The 21356-nt window shown below is 39.0% G+C and overlaps 1 protein-coding gene across 1 annotated transcript; it reads right to left on the bottom strand.

The window, feature by feature from the left end:
* Positions 1–7244: 7244 nt before the first annotated feature.
* Positions 7245–13051, bottom strand: LOC125490975. The gene is made up of 2 exons (XM_048631601.1): positions 10008–13051; positions 7245–9362 (listed from the first exon to the last, which is right to left on the bottom strand). Exons 1-2 carry the CDS (start codon positions 12404–12406, stop codon positions 8708–8710), a joined length of 3054 nt encoding a protein of 1017 aa, XP_048487558.1. The 5' UTR covers positions 12407–13051; the 3' UTR covers positions 7245–8707.
* Positions 13052–21356: the final 8305 nt, after the last annotated feature.

Below are 21356 nucleotides of genomic sequence, written 5' to 3'. Positions count from 1 at the left end.
GTATAAGTATACATAAGACTTATGTAAGTACTTCCTTATTATTCCTGACTTGTCAGAAAGTTATGGAAGGTATGTACCTATTCATATAGGTAGGTATTATACATATGGATACACACAGTGCCTCTTCGAAAGCAATACTTATAAGTAATTATTAATCAAAATCTTGTTATTGTCAAGGCAATATTTTTAACATACACTAGCCGAATGGATGGAACCAGTGAAATACTTTGCAACAATATTTAAAAGCTGTAAAATGTAGAATATCGATCCAGCCCGCTGGGACTCAGGGCAGCACATGCTGACTAGGGTATGTAATTCTGGACTGACCTCAGAAATGCAGCAGCCGACCCTGGAGCCTCGTGGACCTGCTCAGTCAGCCCCGTACGACGACACGACCTGCAACACCTGGCGCGGCATCTAGTCCTTGGAACGAGGAGTGGTGCTTGAAGGGAAGATAATTTTACTAAATATCTCAGCCTCATCAGCTACTGGAAAAGATTAGATGAAGGCTGTGACACTGGCGGATAACTAAGTATTCAGTTTTTCAAAACACGATGCAGGTCACCATATTCATATTCTAGATTGACAAGTAACACACAGTCTAATTTTGTATTCTAACTAACTCGGCGGTTAACGAGTTCCTGTGCAGTCCTACTAGGAAGGAAAGTTATTTTATAAGCCTTTGCACCGATTTTGTGGGCTACTATCATTCTGTATCATCATGGTGTGAATATTATGAGCTCTGGCAGCATTCCTTGGTAGATGACATCAATTAATAAAGATTGATTAACACAACAATAACAATTATAATAGTTTATAAATGAAACCCGGCTAACATGTCTTAACTGGGTAAGTAAATGATCAGTCATGCCACCAGGATAAGTAAAATGTTCAGTACTTCATATGAAAAACATTAACAAGGTCACCTTTAGGTATGTTCGTCAACACTAAGGGTAGGTCCCGGCCAAAACCTTAATTTAGGCTTCGCCTTGTTGCAACTTCAAAGGTACGTAAGTAGGTACACTAGGTACCTACTTACATTGTTGTAGGTTAAATTTTAAAACCATTAAGTCAACCAAGACAACACAAAATAAAATAGCTCGATTAAATAAAGATGGTACGTAAAGATGTTAGTTGTACCTGATCAGACCTGATGCAACGACAGCCAACATAGACTCTCTAATCTGTGGAAGCAACAATCATGGTGGCGGGAACATGGACAGTTGGACGAGCCACCTCGAGCCTGACTTATCAATCAGAACTGATAGTTCGCCAACAGCAGATAGCTTGCGGCTATCTATAGGTAAACTTAGGTAGTAAGCTATACCAAAGAAAAAGTCCTTGGACATCGATATGACAGTGGAACGGTGAATAACTATGACATTCTTCAAAACAAAAAGGCTTGTTGTTGATACCCAGCTAAGGAAGGTTACCTACTTCAGCGACCTGATATTGCATTCTGAAAGAACTGCGAAGAGTTATGACTAATAATTATTACTTATTTTGAAAGTTTTCAGCAAACTCTAATAAATCAAGCAGCTACCACGACGCCACGTCACCACTGCCCGGTTATAACTCTGTACTAGCTTAGTAGATATATATACCAGAGAGCTCCAATCAGATGCGAGTACAAACATTTTACTTGGTAACTAGTTACGTAACTAACTGAAAGATCCATAAACAAGTTGAGGATTACTCAAAATGGAATTGTGAAAACGGCACGTCTGCACCAGTCAGTCTAAGAAGTTTCAGCAGATACAGTGTTGAAAAATAGTTATGAAACGTTTGCGCCAGAATCGAATTAAAAATACATTTTCATTGAGAAGCCGTTTAGGCATGAATAGGTACTTTCATCCTTTGAATTGTGCTCCAATCCAAATGATGAATTCATAGAAATTTAATGACGACTGCCATTGTTTATTATCTAGCCCAGTAATTTGAGTAAGGCTGCGGCTACACGTGATGTGATACACAGTACACAGTAGGTATATGCATGTTCCCAGAATAGTGGAAGTTATAATTTTACCAAAAGGTAGTCGTCTCGTGCAAGAGCACCGTTACTCGATTTATTCGATACACAACTATATAGTAGACAGCTGCTGCGTAGGAGGTTCACTCATTTTTCAACAAAGAGCTCGGATACACACTCACAATCCACTGGGACATAAGGAAGACAGCTAATGTGGTGCCACTCAGAAACCGCGATGACACTCTGATCATGATCACCCGACAGTAGGATCATAATAAGTTCGGTAACTTGAGAAGCGGTATGGTATAGCAACAGCGACTTTCACGAAATCAGGAATTAGCTCAGTGCTTTTAGGTTGAACACTCGCCGGTGGGATTCACTTTGCTCACAGCCGAGAAAAGAAAAGACTCAAAGCTGGAATCTGCCGATGTGTCATGACACTTAAAGATAGTGTCTGGGGGGTCACTTTATATGACGAAAAACGAACTTTCAGTGCACTGCGGCGCGAGCCGCTCTATCTGTTTGTATGTATTAAACGTGCCGATTGAACGACAGCTCTCGTTCGTTCGTTTCTCATCAGTATAGAGTAACGCTCCTGTACTTACCGTGCGTCACCATTCCCATGAGCAGTCCAATGATCTTTAGGCAGTTTAGAACAAAAGCTGCATTAGACAGTTTCTTCAGAAGAGACATCGAAATAAAAAAAAATAAATAAAAAAATTGATTGCACAACTATCCCCAGGAGCAGTCTACAGGTCACTTTGGGCAGTTCAGAAGAAAGCTGCTTTAACAGGATACCTCAGCAGAGGCATCAAATTGAAGTGCTATAACACTTTTAGAAGCGGTGCACGTTACCCGATTTGTCGTCCTCCATGCCGATGTGGCTACGGCGACTGCAGGTGGTTACTCAGGCTTCGTTGGTGTGCCCTTGTATGGCTAACATGACCAACCTTGGCAGTAAACGTTCGTCTGCATATGCCAAAATCACTGATGAATAGCGCACGTTACTCGATACCTTCTAGATAAGTCACTCATAATGATGGCTGATGACGATGATGACCGTGCTAGCAATAGTGCAGGCGTTTTCGCTGAGCATAAAATCTCTTCCCAGACAGGGGGCGTTTGGATCTGGCAACCAGAACAGGAGTGCCAGGTGTGCGCAGCGATGCAGGTGGAACAACACAGCCGCCAGGGCAGGAGTGCATGGCTGGGTCTATGCAGCGATGCAGGTAGCACAAACCGGTGGCCAGGGCCAGGACCGGGTGTACACTGCGATGCAGGTGGCACAAAACGGTGGCCAGGGCCAGGACCGGGTGTACAGCCGCCAGGGCAGGAGTGCATGGCTGGGTCTATGCAGCGATGCAGGTACCACAAACCGGTGGCCAGGGCCAGGACCGGGTGTACGCTGCGATGGCAGGTGGCACGAGACGGCGGCCAGCGCAGGAGCACAGGGCCGGGTGTATGCTGCGATGCAGGTGGCACGAACCGGTGGCCAGGGCAGGAGCGCAGGGCCGGGTGTACGCTGCGATGCAGGTGCCACGAGACGGCGGCCAGCGCGGGAGCACAGGGCCGGGTGCAGGTTACACGAAACTTCAATTTCACCGAATCGGCCTGCCTACCCTCAGCGGGTAGGTACCGGCGGATCACATTACTCGCCGCACATGCCACAATGTCCCAACATACTGAAACTCGGAGCCACGTGCTTCCTGTAAAAAAATCCTATGATGGTCCTGGAAAGCTCCTGTTTGTAAAGCCTTACATAAGCTATAATCAAGTGCATTATTGTAATAGCAAAGTTTTTATCAAGTGTTTTCTAAAAATATTAGAAATTGAGGGTAGAAAAATATATTTTTATAATTTTTTCCTGTATAAAATTAACATATGCTTTACTAAAAGCGGTCATTAATGTAAGTATCTAGCTCAAGCGCCACTAGTAGGACCGGAATATGTGATCAATCATCACCACGACTATTGAATCGGACCCTACTGCGTGGGATAAAAACCCCAAGCGCCGGAGCATTATGACCAGTGGCTGAGCTTTTAAAAGCAGTAAATAATAGCATTTTACTCACGGCTTATCAACTCAAACCTTCGTTGCGAAATCCTCAGCAATGGCTGCGTGCGCAGCAGCCGGCAGGCCCCACGCCGCCTGGTCCGCATCACGCTACAGCTCCCGGCAGCGAGGACTCCGCAAATTCAATATTATATTTTTCCCCGTCGGAGCGAAGCCGACGAGAACCGTGGCTACATTGAGCCATTTTGCCGAAGTGTTCACTTCAAAAATCAAAAACCAACTGAGGCGCGCGGGCGACTCACTCTATTTATATAGGCACCCGCACCTTGCAAACTAAAGGTGGAGAGAAAAATGGACTTTATTTAACTGTCACTGTGACCCTTATGATGCCGAACACGGAGAAAGTCGAAACGCCATATCTCACAATGTTTAACTAGGTTTCAGATAGGCTCAGACTACATAATATACTACCTGAAAGGTATCAACATGTTATTGTACCTTTGATGCAGATCATCCTGAACTTCTGAATAACTTTTGTTTTACCACTATGGAGTTTTCTAAGATGAGAAACTTATTAAGATTTTATTGTATTTGTGTTGTTTTGTTCCATATTTTTTTGTTTAAGTATCAATATTAGAAATGATGCATTATTATGTTATCATTTTCATTATGTTTCATAATTCATAATGCGCAGTATTATGAGTTCATATTATATAATTTTAAGCAAAATATATCAAATCATACAATGATAGGTATTAGTTTTTAATTAAGCAAATATAATATTAGTAAGTAGGATACTTACCTACTTACATAATCTCAATTTCAGTCTACATAGTGATTATGTAGTAAGTAGATTAATTAAATATATTTTACGGCTATTCTCAGTATTTTTTTCATCTCACACTTCTCTTGAATTAAGGTCAATGAAAAAGCTCATCATTATAGATGGCGTCATAGGGTGCTTACATAAAGAACCGCGTTCCCTGTACCTACCCGTACCGGTAACTTTATTAAGTATGCGAACTGAGAGATTTAAAACCGGGAAATGCTCTAGCGCACTCGCAGAAGATAAACAGCAGGTTACCGGTACGGGTAGATACAGGGAACCCAGTTTCTCTATGTAAGCACCCTTAGACGACTAGCGACTGTACTCAATTCCTCAATTCTAATTGGTTGGTTCAGTCGCCATTTTTTTCCCAATAATGTGATTGGTCAGATACACTCCGGTACATACAATTGAGCTGCCAAAGTTTCACTTGGTTTTTATTTATTTATTTAATTCTTTATTGTACAAATATTACAAATAAAAGTACAAAAGGTGGACTTAATGCTAAAAGCATTTTCTGCCAGTCAACCCGCAGGAGGTACAGGAAAAATTGGTTTTCTTTTCCATTGGGCCATAGTTTCATGTACCTACTTCAGTGCATTTATAAAAGCAGCTCACTAAACTGAAATAGTTCATAATTTCCTATTTACTAGCGTAAACCAATAATGTGTATCGATCACAAAAATGCGCAGTTTGGTTCGATCGCAGGTATTTAAGAACGATTCCCTTTCCCAATAGGAATCCAGGTAATTCGTTAGTTTAAAATAATCCCGGTAGATGGCGCCAACGCACGAAAATATTGCAATGATTTTTCGTTTCAGCAAAGCGTCACTAGATGGCAACCTCTTCAATAATGTAATGATAATGATCGCATGGAAAATGAGCTGGAAATACTATTATATCCTACTTAGTTACTTTCTTACAATTTTCGTAGTACGACTTCAGAAACTCGCGTTTTATTTTTTCGCGAATTTTTAAATTTTGATTTCATTTTCGGGCTTAGATATACCATGCATGCACCATGCTGCACATGTAGGTTTCGGCTTAGTATACCCTTTTTGCAACACCTTGTATATAGCATACGTCACTCAGGCTCACAACTCGCATATGCTAATTGGTGTGTACTATAGCTATAGGTAAGTATAAGTATATCTAAATGTTATCATTGTTAAGTACTATTAGGTACGTCTCGCATATGTATTATCCTTAAACTTTGTATTTCATAGATCTCCATATTATACATAATAAGTTATTATTATGAAAGAAACCCATTTAGTAGTCTAATGGCTTTTAATTAAGAACATATTGGTTTCTTGGCGGGTTTTGTTCCTAGGATGGAAACTTTAGAAGTTCTTGTTGTTTAGGAATTGCTTGTTATTACTCTACTAATTAACTAAAATGATTATGACTGGGTATACGTAATGGTACTAATGGTGTTATTTTCCGTATTCAAACTATAGTTAACTACCAGCTACCACAAATTATCACTTTTATACCTAGAAATCCGTATAGAAGAGTTACAATAGTCATAAAACATGGGGTATCGGAATGTTTTTACAATGGAGAGCAGTTTTTTTATTGCGAATTTCAGTTCAACGTATGATCCCCTAGACCTAGGCCCTAGATCAACCCTTTTCGGCCTAACTACCCTATTTGAACAATCTCTATAAGGTAAGGTAAATTATCCCCTAACCTAAATTATTCTTATGACGGTATATAGCTACTTACCTACCTTACTAACCCTAGGTAGGTAATAAAATATGAAGTTAACTGCGCAAAAGATTAGTATCAATCAGTGTAGTAGGCATTAGTAGGTTGTTTTTTCTTAAATAAGTAACAGTGAATCAGCCATCAACGTGTACCTTACAGCTATAAATGGTAAACTGCCTTTGTAGGTGTAGGCAGCGGTCACTGGGTGACTCATTTATTTACTTTAATGAATGATCTTATAAGGAATGTGGAATTGTGGATATAGGAAGGTATTTGCATTACTGCGCAGTAAATATCTCGTTAAGTTTAGGCTTATTTTATAAATTTAATAGTTATGTACATTGTGCCAAGGGATAAAGATGAATTAATAATTTAATTAAAATGAGTAACTATAGATTGGCAAGTTGCTTGGCGACCCTCCTTGCGGGGTGAAAGACGCGGAGGGGACGAGGTACGAAAGACGACAGCGGGTAGCGGGAGGGGTCGCGGTGAAGGGCAACGCGTGCACTGCATGTCATTGTTACGGCAGTCTCGGCCGCGCAGCCGAGGCGGCCACATGTCTTAAATAGTCTGTCATAATTTGAGTGCGACCCACATGAGATCATTTGTATAGTACAAGAAATAAAAGAATTTGCTTTCTTCAAGTAATCTTGCTGTTTATTTCTATTTAGAATTATTTAAATTTACAGAGTTTCTTGACCCGACAATCGGTTGAGGCGTTTAGAGAGTGAGTGATTGATCTATTGAATGAACTAATTATTGAACGTAATATGCGAGCGAATGAACTAAAAGCAATGAATGAATTGGCGTAGACATAGTCCCGGGCGTTGAAAACTAAAAGTTTTCAAGAGTCTGTAGTGTCTTCAGGTGTGGGAAGCAAACATATCTTATTTAATGCTCTGCGCACGATTCCCCTTGAAGTTGCGACCTCAGCTACACGTGGTATGCCGTCTGATCCGGGAAACAGTTTTTCGATTCTCCCAAGTCTCCAATTGAGGGGTGGTGAGTCATCCTTCAGTAAGACTAAGTCATTCAGTTGCAGATCCTTGCATTTGACACGCCATTTGGTTCTTTGTTGGAGTTCACAGATGTATTCTTTGGTCCATCGCTGCCAGAAGTGTTGCTTATATTGTTCGAGCCGCTCGTATCTGTCCAGGCGGTTGGTGTTGTGCTCCAGCAGGCACGGTGCGGGAAGCGACGTGAAGGGCCTGCCGATGAGAAAGTGAGCGGGAGTGAGGGGGGAATAGTCGTCAGGAGAGGGGCTTAAGGGGCAAAGAGGTCGACTATTTAGGATAGCTTCGACCTGTGTGAACAAAGAAGATAGTTCCTCGTAAGTTAGATGAGTTTTCCCTAATATTCTGGATATGTGGAATTTTGCCGATTTTACACCCGCTTCCCAGAGGCCTCCAAAGTGAGGAGCGTACGCCGGAGAGAAGCGAAATTCAATGCCTTCATCGGCTGCAAAATCAAATATGGGGTCTTTGTAGGTTTCTAGAAAAGAATTTATTTCTTTACATGCGGAAACAAAATTTGTACCATTGTCACAGTTGATTTGACGCGGTTTGCCTCGGCGTCCACAGAATCTCTTTAAACCTAAGATAAATGCATCTTTAGATAGTTCGCTAACTGTCTCCAAATGTATACACTTATATTTGAAACATACAAATATACATAAATAACATTTTGTTATTTTGCATCCACGACCCTTTCGGTCGGTTATCATGAATGGACCAGCAAAATCTAAGCCGACTACATTAAAAGGATAATCAGGTGTGAGTCTCTCTGCTGGAAGATTGCCCATTACGTTATTCATTGTTCTACCTCTGACTCTTCGACAAATAAAACATAAACGAGCAGTGCGTCGAGCAAGATTTCTACCACCTATTGGCCAAAACCTTTCACGTATGGAAGTTAAAAGGTGTTGCGGACCAGCATGCATTAACATGACATGTTCGTGCTCAAATATGAGTTTTGTCAAAGTGTGATTAGCGTGTAAAAGTATGGGATGTTTCTTATCGTAGCTATAATCTGAAGCTGCTATTCTTCCACCAACACGAATAATGCCGTCCGAGTCAAGAAAGGGGCTAAGTGAAGACAGAGATGACTTTGAACTGAGTGGTTGATTTTTAGATAAAATTAATAGTTCCCTGTTGAACGACGTTTTCTGTGCCATTTTAATTAATGTTTTTTATGAATTTTCAAGCTCTGTGACTTGCAATGGACATGAAATGTTAATTTTATTGTTAGGAAATTTGCAATTGTTGTAAAATCTTAGAATTTGCGCCACGACTCGTTGAAGAACCTTCAAATTAGAATAACGATGAAATAAAAATGGTTCTTCAACGGTTTGTACCGAAAGAACTTTTACTTCCGGTAGAACAGTTATCTCATCTTGCTGAGATTGTGTGTCTGGCCAACAATGCTCTGGTTTTAATAGAAATGAGGGGCCTTCCCACCAGAGTTTGATTTCATTCACGGCCTTGGGATCTACGCCGCGGGATACTAGATCTGCAGGGTTTAGCGCTGTAGGCACATGGCGCCACGAGGAAAGATCTGTAAGTTCTAATATCTCCGCTACTCGATTTGCAACGAAAATTTTCAATTTGCTAGTTGTTGTCTTAAACTTCAACCATCCTAGGACGATAGTGGAATCAGTCCAATGAATATGTCGTGTTATTGGGCAACGAAGCGCTTGAGTTACAGCATGGCTTAATTGTGCAGCTAATAAAGCACCATTTAGTTCAAGACGGGCAATAGTTGAAGCTTTGATAGGAGCTACGCGAGATTTGGCTGATATTAAGTGAACTTCTACGTGTCCCTGTGAATCTTCGGATTTTATATATGTCGCAGGCAACTGGTTTAATCTCCTGTTTGATTGAACCGCTAGCCCGTTCATTGGATGGCGCTGTTCAGTTGTATGACTAGGCCGAACGTTGATTGTACAAGCGTCACAAAACGTCCAACTAGTTAGCTGACTTAAAATCAGTCAGGTGGTGAATAAAACAAATATGGCGTCTAACAGCTAACAGCTGACACAAAAAGCACCTATATTGTTAGTTGTTTGCAAATAAATTAGCTTTAAAGTGCGTTATTTGTGTTAAAATAGTGTGACAACATGGATTTACCTATTATTACGCCGCGGGCGGATAGTTTCAAAGAAAAAAAGTGACGAAACTGGATGATTATGAACAACAATATGAAGGTACGTTTATTGTTATTGTTTAGTTAATTTGTGAGATAAGAGCTTTGTAACATAACCTTTTTGTTGACTCTTGTCTGGTAATGTTCACCCTAACCAGACATTACAAAGTTGCTTTACTATATCCCATTCAACGACTTCGCTGAATGACGTTCAGTCAAGACGTCGAACGTTACAATCAACGACTTGACGAGTTGTCCTTTAGTCATACAACTGAATGGCGCCATCCAATGAACGGGCTAGTGGTTCAATCAAACAGGAGATTAAACCAGTTGCCTGCGACATATATACACATGCGCCATATGCACGTTGAGATGCATCACAAAATGCATGCATTTCAATCGATTTTGGATTATTACACAATACTTGTCTGGGTAATTTTAACATTTCGAAATATTTAAAGTTGTCTATAAATGTTTTCCACGCTTTCTTTATATCTTCAGGAACGGGCATGTCCCAATCTATCTTTAATGACCACAACTGTTGTATAAGAATTCTTGGTATTATTGTAAATAGTGACAATAAACCAAGGGGATCGAAGGTTTTAAGTGAGGCTGACAAGATACTACGTTTGGTGACAATAGAGTTGTCAACATCGATAGATGCCACCTTGAATGGAAAATTCAATTGATCAGATGATGTGTCCCAGCCTAAACCGAGTGTACTGTCGGTAGAGCTAATCATGAAGTTTTTATTTTTTGAATCATGTGGTAATAAATTGGATGAGTTCGAGCGAAATTTGCGTAAATGAAACCCACCCTTAGCTAAAGCCTCTGAGACAGAGTCTTTTATATCGCTTAATTCCTTTTCGGAATCCGAGCCAGTTAACAAGTCGTCAACGTAGAAATCGTGTTGAATTATGTTTTTAATAAATTTATTCTCGCATTCTTCACCTACCTGCCAAAGACAGCGCGTACTTAGAAAACTCGCGCTTGAGAAACCGTATGTGACAGTGTTCAATTGTAATGTTTGTAAAGGTTTGTCTTCACTGTCACGCCAGAGAATTAGCTGTAAGTCACGATCTGATTGATGCAGAGATACTGCTCTGTACATTTTTTCTATATCTCCTGACAGAGCATATTTATACTGCCTGAATCGAATCAGGATGCTGAATAAGGAGTCTTGTATGTTAGGACCAGTCATTTGGAGGTCGTTTATGGACAATCCTGATGTACTTTTGGCGCTGGCGTCAAAAACTGTTCTTAATCGTGTTGTCTCGCTCTTTTCTCTTATGACAGGGTGATGGGGGAGGTAAAAGTATGTGTCACCGATATTTTTAGTATCAATTTCCGTAAGATGACCTAATTCGGCATACTCGTGTATAAATTCTGTGTACATTTTTTTGACTTCCGGTTGTTTATTGAAACGATTTTCTAAATTGAGAAATCGCTTCTTGGCCATTGGATATGAATCGCCTAAGCAATCCGGGCTATCGACTAGAGGCAATTTAACTGAAAACTGACCATTAGGTAGACGTTCTGTGTTGGCAATAAAATGTTGCTCACAAAGTTTTTCTTCCTCAGATAAATGAGGTTGATTTTTATAAAAGGTTTCTAGTTCCCAAAATTTAGTGAGTTCGTCATGTAACTCCGCGTTTGAGATAGCAAAGTTGCAAAATGTAGAATTTTTATTTGAATTATTTTGTATAATTGGGCCGGAAATTAACCAACCTAGTTTGGAACTGCGTAATATTGGGTTGTTGGGACCTAGACTGTGTTGCTTTGAGCCAATCAAATCCCAAAACAGGTCGGCGCCTATAAGCATTTGAATTTCCGATGGTACATTGAATGTAGGGTCTGCTAATTGAAAATTTGACAAATCAAGATGTTTTATGTTTATGTGTGTTTTAGGTAGTCCGTCTGAAATGTGAGGCAAGACTAAGCAAGAAAGTAAAACGTTAAATGAATCATTTTTTGATTTTAATTGTACGACACATCGTTCGGAATTTAGGCTCAATTTAGTGTTTCCAATACCTATGATGCTGTGCGTGTCGGAATGCTGAGAAGTCAGATTAAGTTTAGATTTGAGACTTTCTGTTATGAAAGAAGACTGGCTTCCGCTGTCCAGCAAGGCACGAACGGTTGTAACTGCGGTTGTGTTTGGATTTATTAAATCTACTAAAGCGGTGCACAATAAGGTTTCACTAGAAGATGTAGCCGTCAATGAAACTGATTCTGATTGACTGGGAGTGACATTGTTTTCACCTGTGACTTCAGTTGTTGTATTTTGAATGTTATTTTGATGTAAGAATGTATTATGTCGCCTTTTACATATGCGGCATGTTCCGTTTAGTCTACACTGACGTGTGTGATGGCCTGGCCTGAGACAGTTATGGCAAAGCTTAAGACCTATGGCCTGCGTTAATCTTTCTTCGGGTGATTTATTTTTAAAGGAATTACAATCGAAAATGCGATGTGAACCTTTACAAATGACACATTGAAGCGGTTGTGAAGGAAGGCGTTCTTGTGAAACAATGAAAGAGCTTTGAGATTTATGCCGGAATGGAATGTTGTTGTTCTCGGATGCATGCCTATCCTTATCTTGTTTATTTCTTTGAACCGTTTCTAGAACGTCAGCGCGGTTTCTCAGAAAATTTAAAAATTCATTTAAAGTGGGTAAGTCTGATAATAAATTTCTATGTTCTTCCCATTTAATAGAAGTATTACTATCCAGCTTCGCCGTGACCATAAATATGATTAATGTATCCCACTGGAGAGTAGGTTGACCCAGAGTATTTAGAGCCCTCAAGTTTTTAGTCACGTGATCAATAATAAATCTTAGGGCCCTTTCAGATTCACGCGTTGAAGGCTGGATGTTAAAAAGTGACTTTAAATGATTGTTCACTAATTGCCGCTTATTATTATAGCGGTCACACAATATTTTCCAAGCTTCCGCATAATTGTCGCTAGTTACCTCAAAATTACTGATAACGCGAGCTGCATCGCCCTCAAGGTACGAGTTCAAATAATGGAATTTATGAATATCATTTACTTTACTATTAGAATGAACCAAAGAGTTGAATGTATCACGAAATTCCAACCACTTGTAATAAGATCCGTCAAATTTAGGTATTTGAATGGTAGGTAATCTGAAACCTAACGATTCTTGATCATCATGATTGTTACATTGTTGAACTGTAACATTAGAGACGTCAGCGACCTCTTCTAAAGATGTACTCTCGCGAATAATGGCTTGAGCAGTTGCTATGCAATGATAAAAACTTTGTTCAATTTGATCACGCTCGGACAACTCTAATGTTAGATTATCACTGTTTAACTGTTCTATTTCATCTTGCAACGAGTCAAATTCACTGAATAACGCTTCAAATTTAGACAATTTGAATGTAAGTTTACCAATTTCAAGCGTAGGCATTTTTTCGAAAGAAGCTAAAAGATCAATATACTTTTTAAATATGGTTATGCGTCCCTTTATTGAACTTCGTTTGTTATTTAGTCTAATTAATTCAGCCATGACGCTTAAAATTAAATAAACAAACAGAGAAGAAGTTTACGTAAATAAGGGTACGTTACGCTCCTCGCTTTGTTCCTCCGGCGTGCGTCGCGACTGTCTGGCAGCGCCTGGTACAGGTACGGCGACAGCGGGGCTCGACGGCTCCCAGGCAGTGACTTGACCTTGGCAATGAACAGCTGTTGCCTTGTGCTAGCTGAAATGGATTGTTGCGAAATCTTAGGTAGGTATGTACTTGTTATGTCTATTTTATATAAGTACTTATTGCAAATAATGTAAAAGTTAAATTATGAAATGTTGTGAATAGCCTTTAGTGAACTTACGAGTTCTATTTATAGAATAAATTAAGTACCTAGATACCTAGGTTATGAAGCGTTGAATTAAATGAATATTATAAGTAAATAGGTACAGTGGATGCCAAGCCGAGATGTAAGATGCAGTGTCAAGTAAATTTTCCTTTTCTATTTATCCCTCAGACCTCCTTTATTTTCATCATCGGGAATTCTAAGCAGGATAAATAAAATAAACTTCTACGACTCACAAATTAAGTAGGTATATAACGAGGTACAAAGTGTTTCAATGAGGCTAAAGTAATAATATGTCCTGGGTAGAACAGTACTTAAGGTATTTAAATTAGTAATTAGCTTGTAGCTTTGCTTTAGGTAACTACATGAAAATAATAAATATGTCAAAGTAAAAGTGTACTTTGAAAGTGGCTATTTAGCAAAATAAAAGCTGAGCTAAGCCTTGCAATGAGGAATAGCGGGGTAATTAGATGGATTGGTATGAAAGTAAGTTAATTGGTAGGTAAAAAGGGTACCCACGTAGGCAATTTTGGAAAGAATGATTGTACAAACTTTTAGGTTATAATAAGTAACCTATGTTACTAGATTAGGTAGAATGGTATCTGAGTACCTGAGTAGGCAAACGAGAAACTAAGATCCAGATCACACAGGCCAAAGGGGCGGAAAGGAAGGATAAAATGGAAGGAGCTCACGTGTTAAATTAGTTGGCTCAGGTGCTGCGGCGCCTTTTGGGTTGATCTTCCGTTGACCAGGGCGTGTGGCTGGAGCAGGGCCGGCGGCTGCTGGCTGGAGCAGGGGCGGCGACGTCTGGCTGGAGCAGGGGCGGCGGCTGCTGGCTGGAGCAGGGGCGGCGACGGCTGGCTGGAGCAGGGGCGGCGACGTCTGGCTGGAGCAGGGGCGGCGGCTGCTGGCTGGAGCAGGGGCGGCGGCTGCTGGCTGGTTGGCGTGGCAACTGACACGTGATAGCTTCGATTTTCAAGTTTTCGATTTCGAATTTCTTCTTCGATTTTCTTCTTCTATTTTCTTGCTTCTGTTTTTGAATTTGATCTTCGTGGAGCTTAGATTGTTGTGAAGTAGCCGAAAGGCGAGATGCTGCACGTGGCGTGTTTTTTACGTCAGCGTGGCGTTCGACCTTTTTGTGACCTCGTTGTCGTTGGAATTTTCTCGTTATCTGTGGATTCTGAACGATTGCAGGTCCTGTCACGGTCGCCAATTTTCTTGTATAGTACAAGAAATAAAAGAATTTGCTTTCTTCAAGTAATCTTGCTGTTTATTTCTATTTAGAATTATTTAAATTTACAGAGTTTCTTGACCCGACAATCGGTTGAGGCGTTTAGAGAGTGAGTGATTGATCTATTGAATGAACTAATTATTGAACGTAATATGCGAGCGAATGAACTAAAAGCAATGAATGAATTGGCGTAGACATCATTGATCCTGAAACCATTAGTCTTAGGATGAGTGTTAAGGCCTTTTTAATATTATCATTATATTATTATTAGGTATCTATAATTCGTCAACAAAATTACGTTAAAAACAACAAATCGTATAATGTCTCAATATAGGGGCTTCTTCTAGAACAGCGTACCGGATCAGTCATGCTACGCGGCTAAAGGTATGGTATATGGTACTGCGCAGTCAGATACGAAAAAGTAAACAACAAAGACGAAGAGTCCATATGACAGTGCGTCAGTTGTCAGTTCTTGTAACTAGGAAAGCAACCAAAATTTATGTGATTTAATGAAAGTAATTAATGAACAAAACACAGAGAAAAATTACAAAATTGATGAAATTTTGAAAGAAAATGGTCATATCGTGCTTCGCCTACCCCCATACCACCTGGAATTAAATCCTATTGAACTTGTGTGGCGGTACGTGAAAGGCGAGCTCGCAAGAACGTCGATTGACTCTAACATAGATAAATAGATAAAAGACTTTGAGTTGCTTTTCTCTAATTATTCGCCTGAAAAGTGGAGAAATTGTGTCGACCATGTCATAAAAAATTAAGACGAATATTATAAATCTGTACTCTATGTATTTGACGATGTATTGGACAGGTATGTTATTGTTTATTTATAATTTAATGTAAATTAAACATAAAATATTATAGGTGTACACTGAACTAATACGAGTATGACTGGCGTACTCTAGTACATTATACTTCAAAGTAGGTATAATGTTTTTTCGTTTTTGTCTTAGATTTATAATTGAAGTTAATGAAAACGATGATGAAGATGAGGATGACGACGACGATGAACAAGTTCAAACAGAGAGTGAACATGAAAGTGACATGGAAATTGATTTATAAAATAAAACACTTTTACATAAATAAATTCAAATTGGTAGATATTCTGAAGGTAAACATCCAAATGTTAATGCTGTCAAACTATAAATTTTAAGCTAAGTATGACATTTACGGGAACACTCATAGAATAAAATTTTACTTACGTCAGAAATAGTTACAAGCTATCGCGAGATTAATCCGGGCACACTTTTCTACGTGTGTAGCATGTCGTGCTACCTCGCCCCCGCCACTTCTTTCACCCCGCAAGGAGGGTCGCCAAGTAACTTGCCACATTATAGCAAAGGTTAGACAGCTTTAGCCAGGGCTGACCGACTGAAAATTTAAGCAGCATGAAGCTAAGTTAGTGGGTAGAGTACCTACTATACTATGTACATATTTTACCTTATTAGTCTTATTACTAATTAGCTACAAAACATAGTACCATCGTACGTTACCTAAGTTACTAAATTAACCATAATAGTCCTAGTCCACCCCAAGGTTGCATGCAACTTGGGTAACTAAAATATCATAACGTCTAACAACATCCATCATAATCACCTCTTCAATAATAAACCACACCGGCTACACCGCAGGTGCAGCTAATCATTCAATCAGTGTGACGTCACCAGTCACTACGTTATCTCGGTGCGTGTGCACTCGGCTCGCACCGAGTGAATGATTGAATCAACTGGATGATTGCCTCTTCCGACACCACTTGAGGACAAAATGTGCCACCTGACTGACTAGGAGTTCTACTATGCAAGGTCTATTGCATGTACTTACTCAGTAGTTAGATACCTACTGCTGAGGAAATATTTCGATAAGGTATTGTTATGTTTTAGCATTAGTACCTAGTTATTATTGCATTAGTTGCACCCTTACTCCATGTGTAGTGCTACTTATTGCAATCATTCGACTAGCTAAAAGTCCGAGATTTTTATGAAGGTAGGTTCGGTAGGTAGTTCGGTGTTCGAGTCTCAACCGGAAACAGAATCGGTGACAGATTTACGATCGATTATTGCAAGATGAACTGTGAACATGGCAACATTTCCATTAACGAGGTGAGCTGTGAACACTGAATGTGTTTCAATATTATTTAGGTAGGTACTTCCTGTATTTCCGTAGATAGATATATGTGAATGTGAGATATTCAATCATCGAACTGTATCCGAATATTTTAGCATCAAAACTCAACATTCAATAACATTCGCGTTTCAAGTAAAACCAGCTCTCATCGTCCAATCACCCATAGCGCAGTTAGCGTTAACCTTCCTCTATTATAGTATTGCTCTCTCTATCATCTGACCAATAACAGTGTGAGACAGAAGATATTTACTCAGTTCGTTGAAACTATCGACGACTACCGTGGGCAGCCTCGTGACGTCACCTTGTTCGGTGCACGAGCACTTGAAATGTACCGAGAATAACTCGACACAATGTTCAGTCCACTTAAAAATGAAAACATAAATATTTTTTTAAATGCACGTATTTTTACCATACTGAAACTGTAAATTCGGCGTTTTTGAAGATTTTGAAAATTTTCACTTCGGTCTTTCAACCATTCGGTTATTTGAGGTTCGGTATTTCAAACATTCGGCCGAAATAGCTTTCCTTTCAGTGTTAAATATTCGGTCTTTCTGACCGTTCGGTCGAGTATTTTCAAAATCACTCTCATGAATGTGGATGTTTTAAAAGTTACACTTACACGCATACCATCGAGTACCTCTTAATTAAGGCGCCCCTTGGGATATTATATATACAGTCCATTAGATTTCTTAATATTAAATTCTTTAAAATAGTTATAATAAGTAAATAACTCTTTGTTACTTACCTTCTCATAAGGCTCACTATTGGTGCGCGCTCAAATGCCACCAACAATGCCCTAATCAGGAAACCAGCAATCTATGATGTCACCAGGACACGAGCACCGAGCTCGCACTAGCACCACCTGCGACTTGTATATACCTTGTACATAATATTATGTATAGTAGCCAGTACATAATCCACCGGCCAGAGACACGAGATAAAAAAACACGTGACAATCAGCTCTGAGTAGGTCTCTATCTAAATGTTTTCGGAAAACCTTCGTGAAAATGCCTAAATGTATATATAATTAAAACATTTCTACTGAATTATTTTAATAGGACCTCATTACTACACAGGTAATTCAAAAAAAAATATTATCTTTGCAAACTTTGAACCTTGATCTATTTGGGTAAACGTAACTGCAACAGAGTCGACATAATATTGATCCAACAACTGTAATATTAGCACAATTTAGTACAGTTTCGTTCAGCTAAAAATAAGCGAATTTGACCTTTACAGGGCTGTCGATTATTGCCAGATTACAGCTCAACAGATTAGATTTCCTGAAACTACTAAGGTAACTAGTTATTAGGGTTATAAAGACTATTCAACTGAAATAGAATTCGTATCTCGGCTACAGATTATTATTTCTCATGCTTAGGACCAAATATTGAAATAAGGTATTACACACATTGTAATTACATAAGTATTTTTTGGCAACTAGATGGTAAGTAGGTGGTGAACCTATGCATATGTACAGGGTGTTCCAAAAAGGGTATACTAAGCCGAAACCTACATGTGCAGCATGTTATATCTAAGCACGAAACTGAAATCCTGAACCCTGTATAAGTACCAGTACCTACCTTCCTAATCTATCGACTCTTGTTATATATGTTTATATTATTGTAGTTCTGTGAAATAAACGTGACCGGATATATATTATTTGAATTAAGCAGGTATACATGATAAACAATAAGCCAAAATACTATTGTTTATCAGAATTTTCAGAAAAAAATCAAAGATAAAATAATTCACACGAATCAGATAAAATCCTATGTTACTTGATAAATTCACCTGATAGCGAATGAAGCGGATAGGCGGGCTAATAATAAAGACCTATGGGGATGGCGAGATCTGGCAGGGGTGATGGTACGGTAGCTAGAGAGCTTTTTGTAGGAACTAGAGCCGTGCTGAAGTTTTCGGGCGCTGCGCTGACCACGGTTCTATCTCATTGTACACTCACGTGCAAAGAAACAGTTCCACTTTCGAAATGGGGACAACAAATGACTCCAATTTAAAAAAAAATAATAATAGGAAATTTGATCAAAATATTTACGTTTTCAGTTGTTCAGTTTTTTTCACAGGAACTTTTCATTGCTCGTGAGTGTATTAAGCATGCCGATTGCGTGACAATTCTGGTTTAGTTTTTCGTTCGTTCGTCGTTTTAGATAGTTACCCCTCTGGAACTAGGAGGTCATTGGAAGTGATAGGTGGAAGACCCAGCTGAGACCTTTCCAACAGTGGGAGATAGCGGTGTAAGCTGAGGCGCGGGCCTTTTCGGTGCTGGACAACTCACACCATTATTATATATATTTTTTTTAATTATTCTTAATGTTCTTTTGTTTGTTTGTTTTACTTTTAATTTTAACTTCGTTTTTTGTTTTATTTTTTGTGTACTTATGTTATTATTATTTTTTTGGTGAGTGGTGCTAGACACCGAATAAAGAATTTTTATCTTTTATCTTTATCTTTATCTAGATAGTAGAATAAAAAAGCAAAGGAAGTCTTGCGGGAAAATCATATTCTTGTAAATTCTTGTGGTGGTGGAACTTGAAACTTACCTCAATATCAAATAATTAGCACAACCACAACATAGCCATGTTCTGTACGAGGCATTCTCAGGCCTCGGGTTGTATTACCGGCTTCGCCCAAACCAAACATGATCCAGGTAGGTACTTACTACTGGTCAAACTGAATATCTTTAATAAAGAAATTTCAACGTTCGCTATTAGTAGGTACCTAACCTACACTAATTTGTTAAATAAAAAATAATAATAAATCTAACTTCTACACATAATATATACAGTAATATTAGAGGAAATCTGTAATTGGCCTTACTATTATGATTTTACCTTGTATTTGTACCATTGTAACGCTGTTGATTTTCCTAAATAAATAAAGAAACATAGGTACTTACTTACTGAATCTAACGTTAATACATTTATTCTATCATCGTTATTGTAAGTTCAGAGTCAAACTTCAAAATCATCCAATTATGTAGGTAATAGAAACTAACAAACACGTTTCATTAAATGGCAATTATTTAACTGTTGCAATATCCGATTTTTAATCATCTAAGCATTGGCTACCTTACTACCTACGTAATAATTTTATATACTTCTACCTAACTACATAATGTTACGAAATTGTTTAGTTCCCACTGAGATTCTCTAGACATTTCGATAGCCTTAACTTACCAACGGCGGATCACATGTTTTTGATGTATTCTTAATTAAATATTATTTCAAATACGCCACAGATATAGGCAGACAGACCACAGCTATAAAACAGCAGGAGAACAAATTTCGATGCGCCAAGAGCATGGAGTGACTGCTAAACATGGCTGATCCACAATTTTGAAATGAGAGATCCCTGTTAGACGTTAGTATATATCTGTATCTGTAAGTATGAGCAATAAAGTGGTCATTAACAAATAAATAATAGTTACCATATGCATGATTGAAAGAGCAAATATTTTGCCCCGTCATGTTTAAAGAACTTAAAAATACCTAGAGCTGTATAGTACATTAGTAGTGCATCAGACCACAGATATGACAAAGGTACTCGTTTAAAAATAAACAACTGAGATAACTACAGGTAAGTAACTAAGTTATTTAACTCCAAATGGAGACTAAGCGGAAACTGACGCATGCATAAATACATAATATACAGGGTGACCCAAAAGTCAACGTCAAGCCTTGGAGGGCTAATGGCCAGCCGGTCTAGCACAGGGCGCATTTAAGACGTGACAAAAGTTCGCCGTCGCGCTCGATCTTGAGGCTGCGCTATGTTAGTGAGCTCGATGCTAATCTTTTGTCACGTCTTAATTACGTCCAGTGCTAGTGCCCCTTCTGCTCAGGAGTGGACTGGAGTGACCAGAAACAAACTTCTAAATGTAAGAAAATAAGTGTTATCCGAAAATAACTAGTATCATATAATTTATGAATAAATAAGTAAGTACCATTTACATGCAATAATCATAATGTCAATAAAATATCACAAATGTCTCCCAGAGAGGGGACAGTGGGGGTCAAAAGCAGTCAATTGTTTCCTCATTTCGCGGCGCGGCGCCGTGCGTGAGTCTACATTTAAACCTGATGCTTTCGTTTAACGCAATTGGATGATGATGTGGATGACGACGCGGATATAATAAATACATTTAGTTTAGGTGTCATAAAATCCAGATTGGTTATATTTACATAAACCCAGTCAGATTAAATCAACAAGTGTAACTACCTACACATTATATGCCTATAAGTAAATGATTGTGCTTACGAATTTTGACGACGAAATTAATACTAGCTGCTATTAGCTGCCATGCCTTTTAAGGGAAATAATAAAATTAAGTAAACACGCTGCCCGTACAATTGTACTGTAGAACTTGAGCCTCCTCCAAGACTGGGGGTTTATGGCCATAAACTCCACGCTTGACAGGCAGGTTAACGATATCAAACAAACCAAATATTTAACAAGATCCGAGAACAAAAATTACTGA

This window comes from Plutella xylostella, chromosome 29, assembly GCF_932276165.1.
Source record: "Plutella xylostella chromosome 29, ilPluXylo3.1, whole genome shotgun sequence".
NCBI lineage: Eukaryota > Metazoa > Arthropoda > Insecta > Lepidoptera > Plutellidae > Plutella > Plutella xylostella.
The sequence above is the reverse complement of the archived record's forward strand: the minus strand, read 5'-3'. Positions and strand labels throughout refer to the sequence as shown.

Bases quoted from the DNA above. Each gene is read 5' to 3' on its own strand.
- LOC125490975 (XM_048631601.1), bottom strand. From the start codon at position 12,406: ATGGTCACGGCGAAGCTGGATAGTAATACTTCTATTAAATGGGAAGAA. The intron at 9,363-10,007 runs ATATATGTCGCA...GTTGCCTGCGAC, and splicing joins CGTGCATATGGCGCATGTGT to ATATATAAAATCCGAAGATT.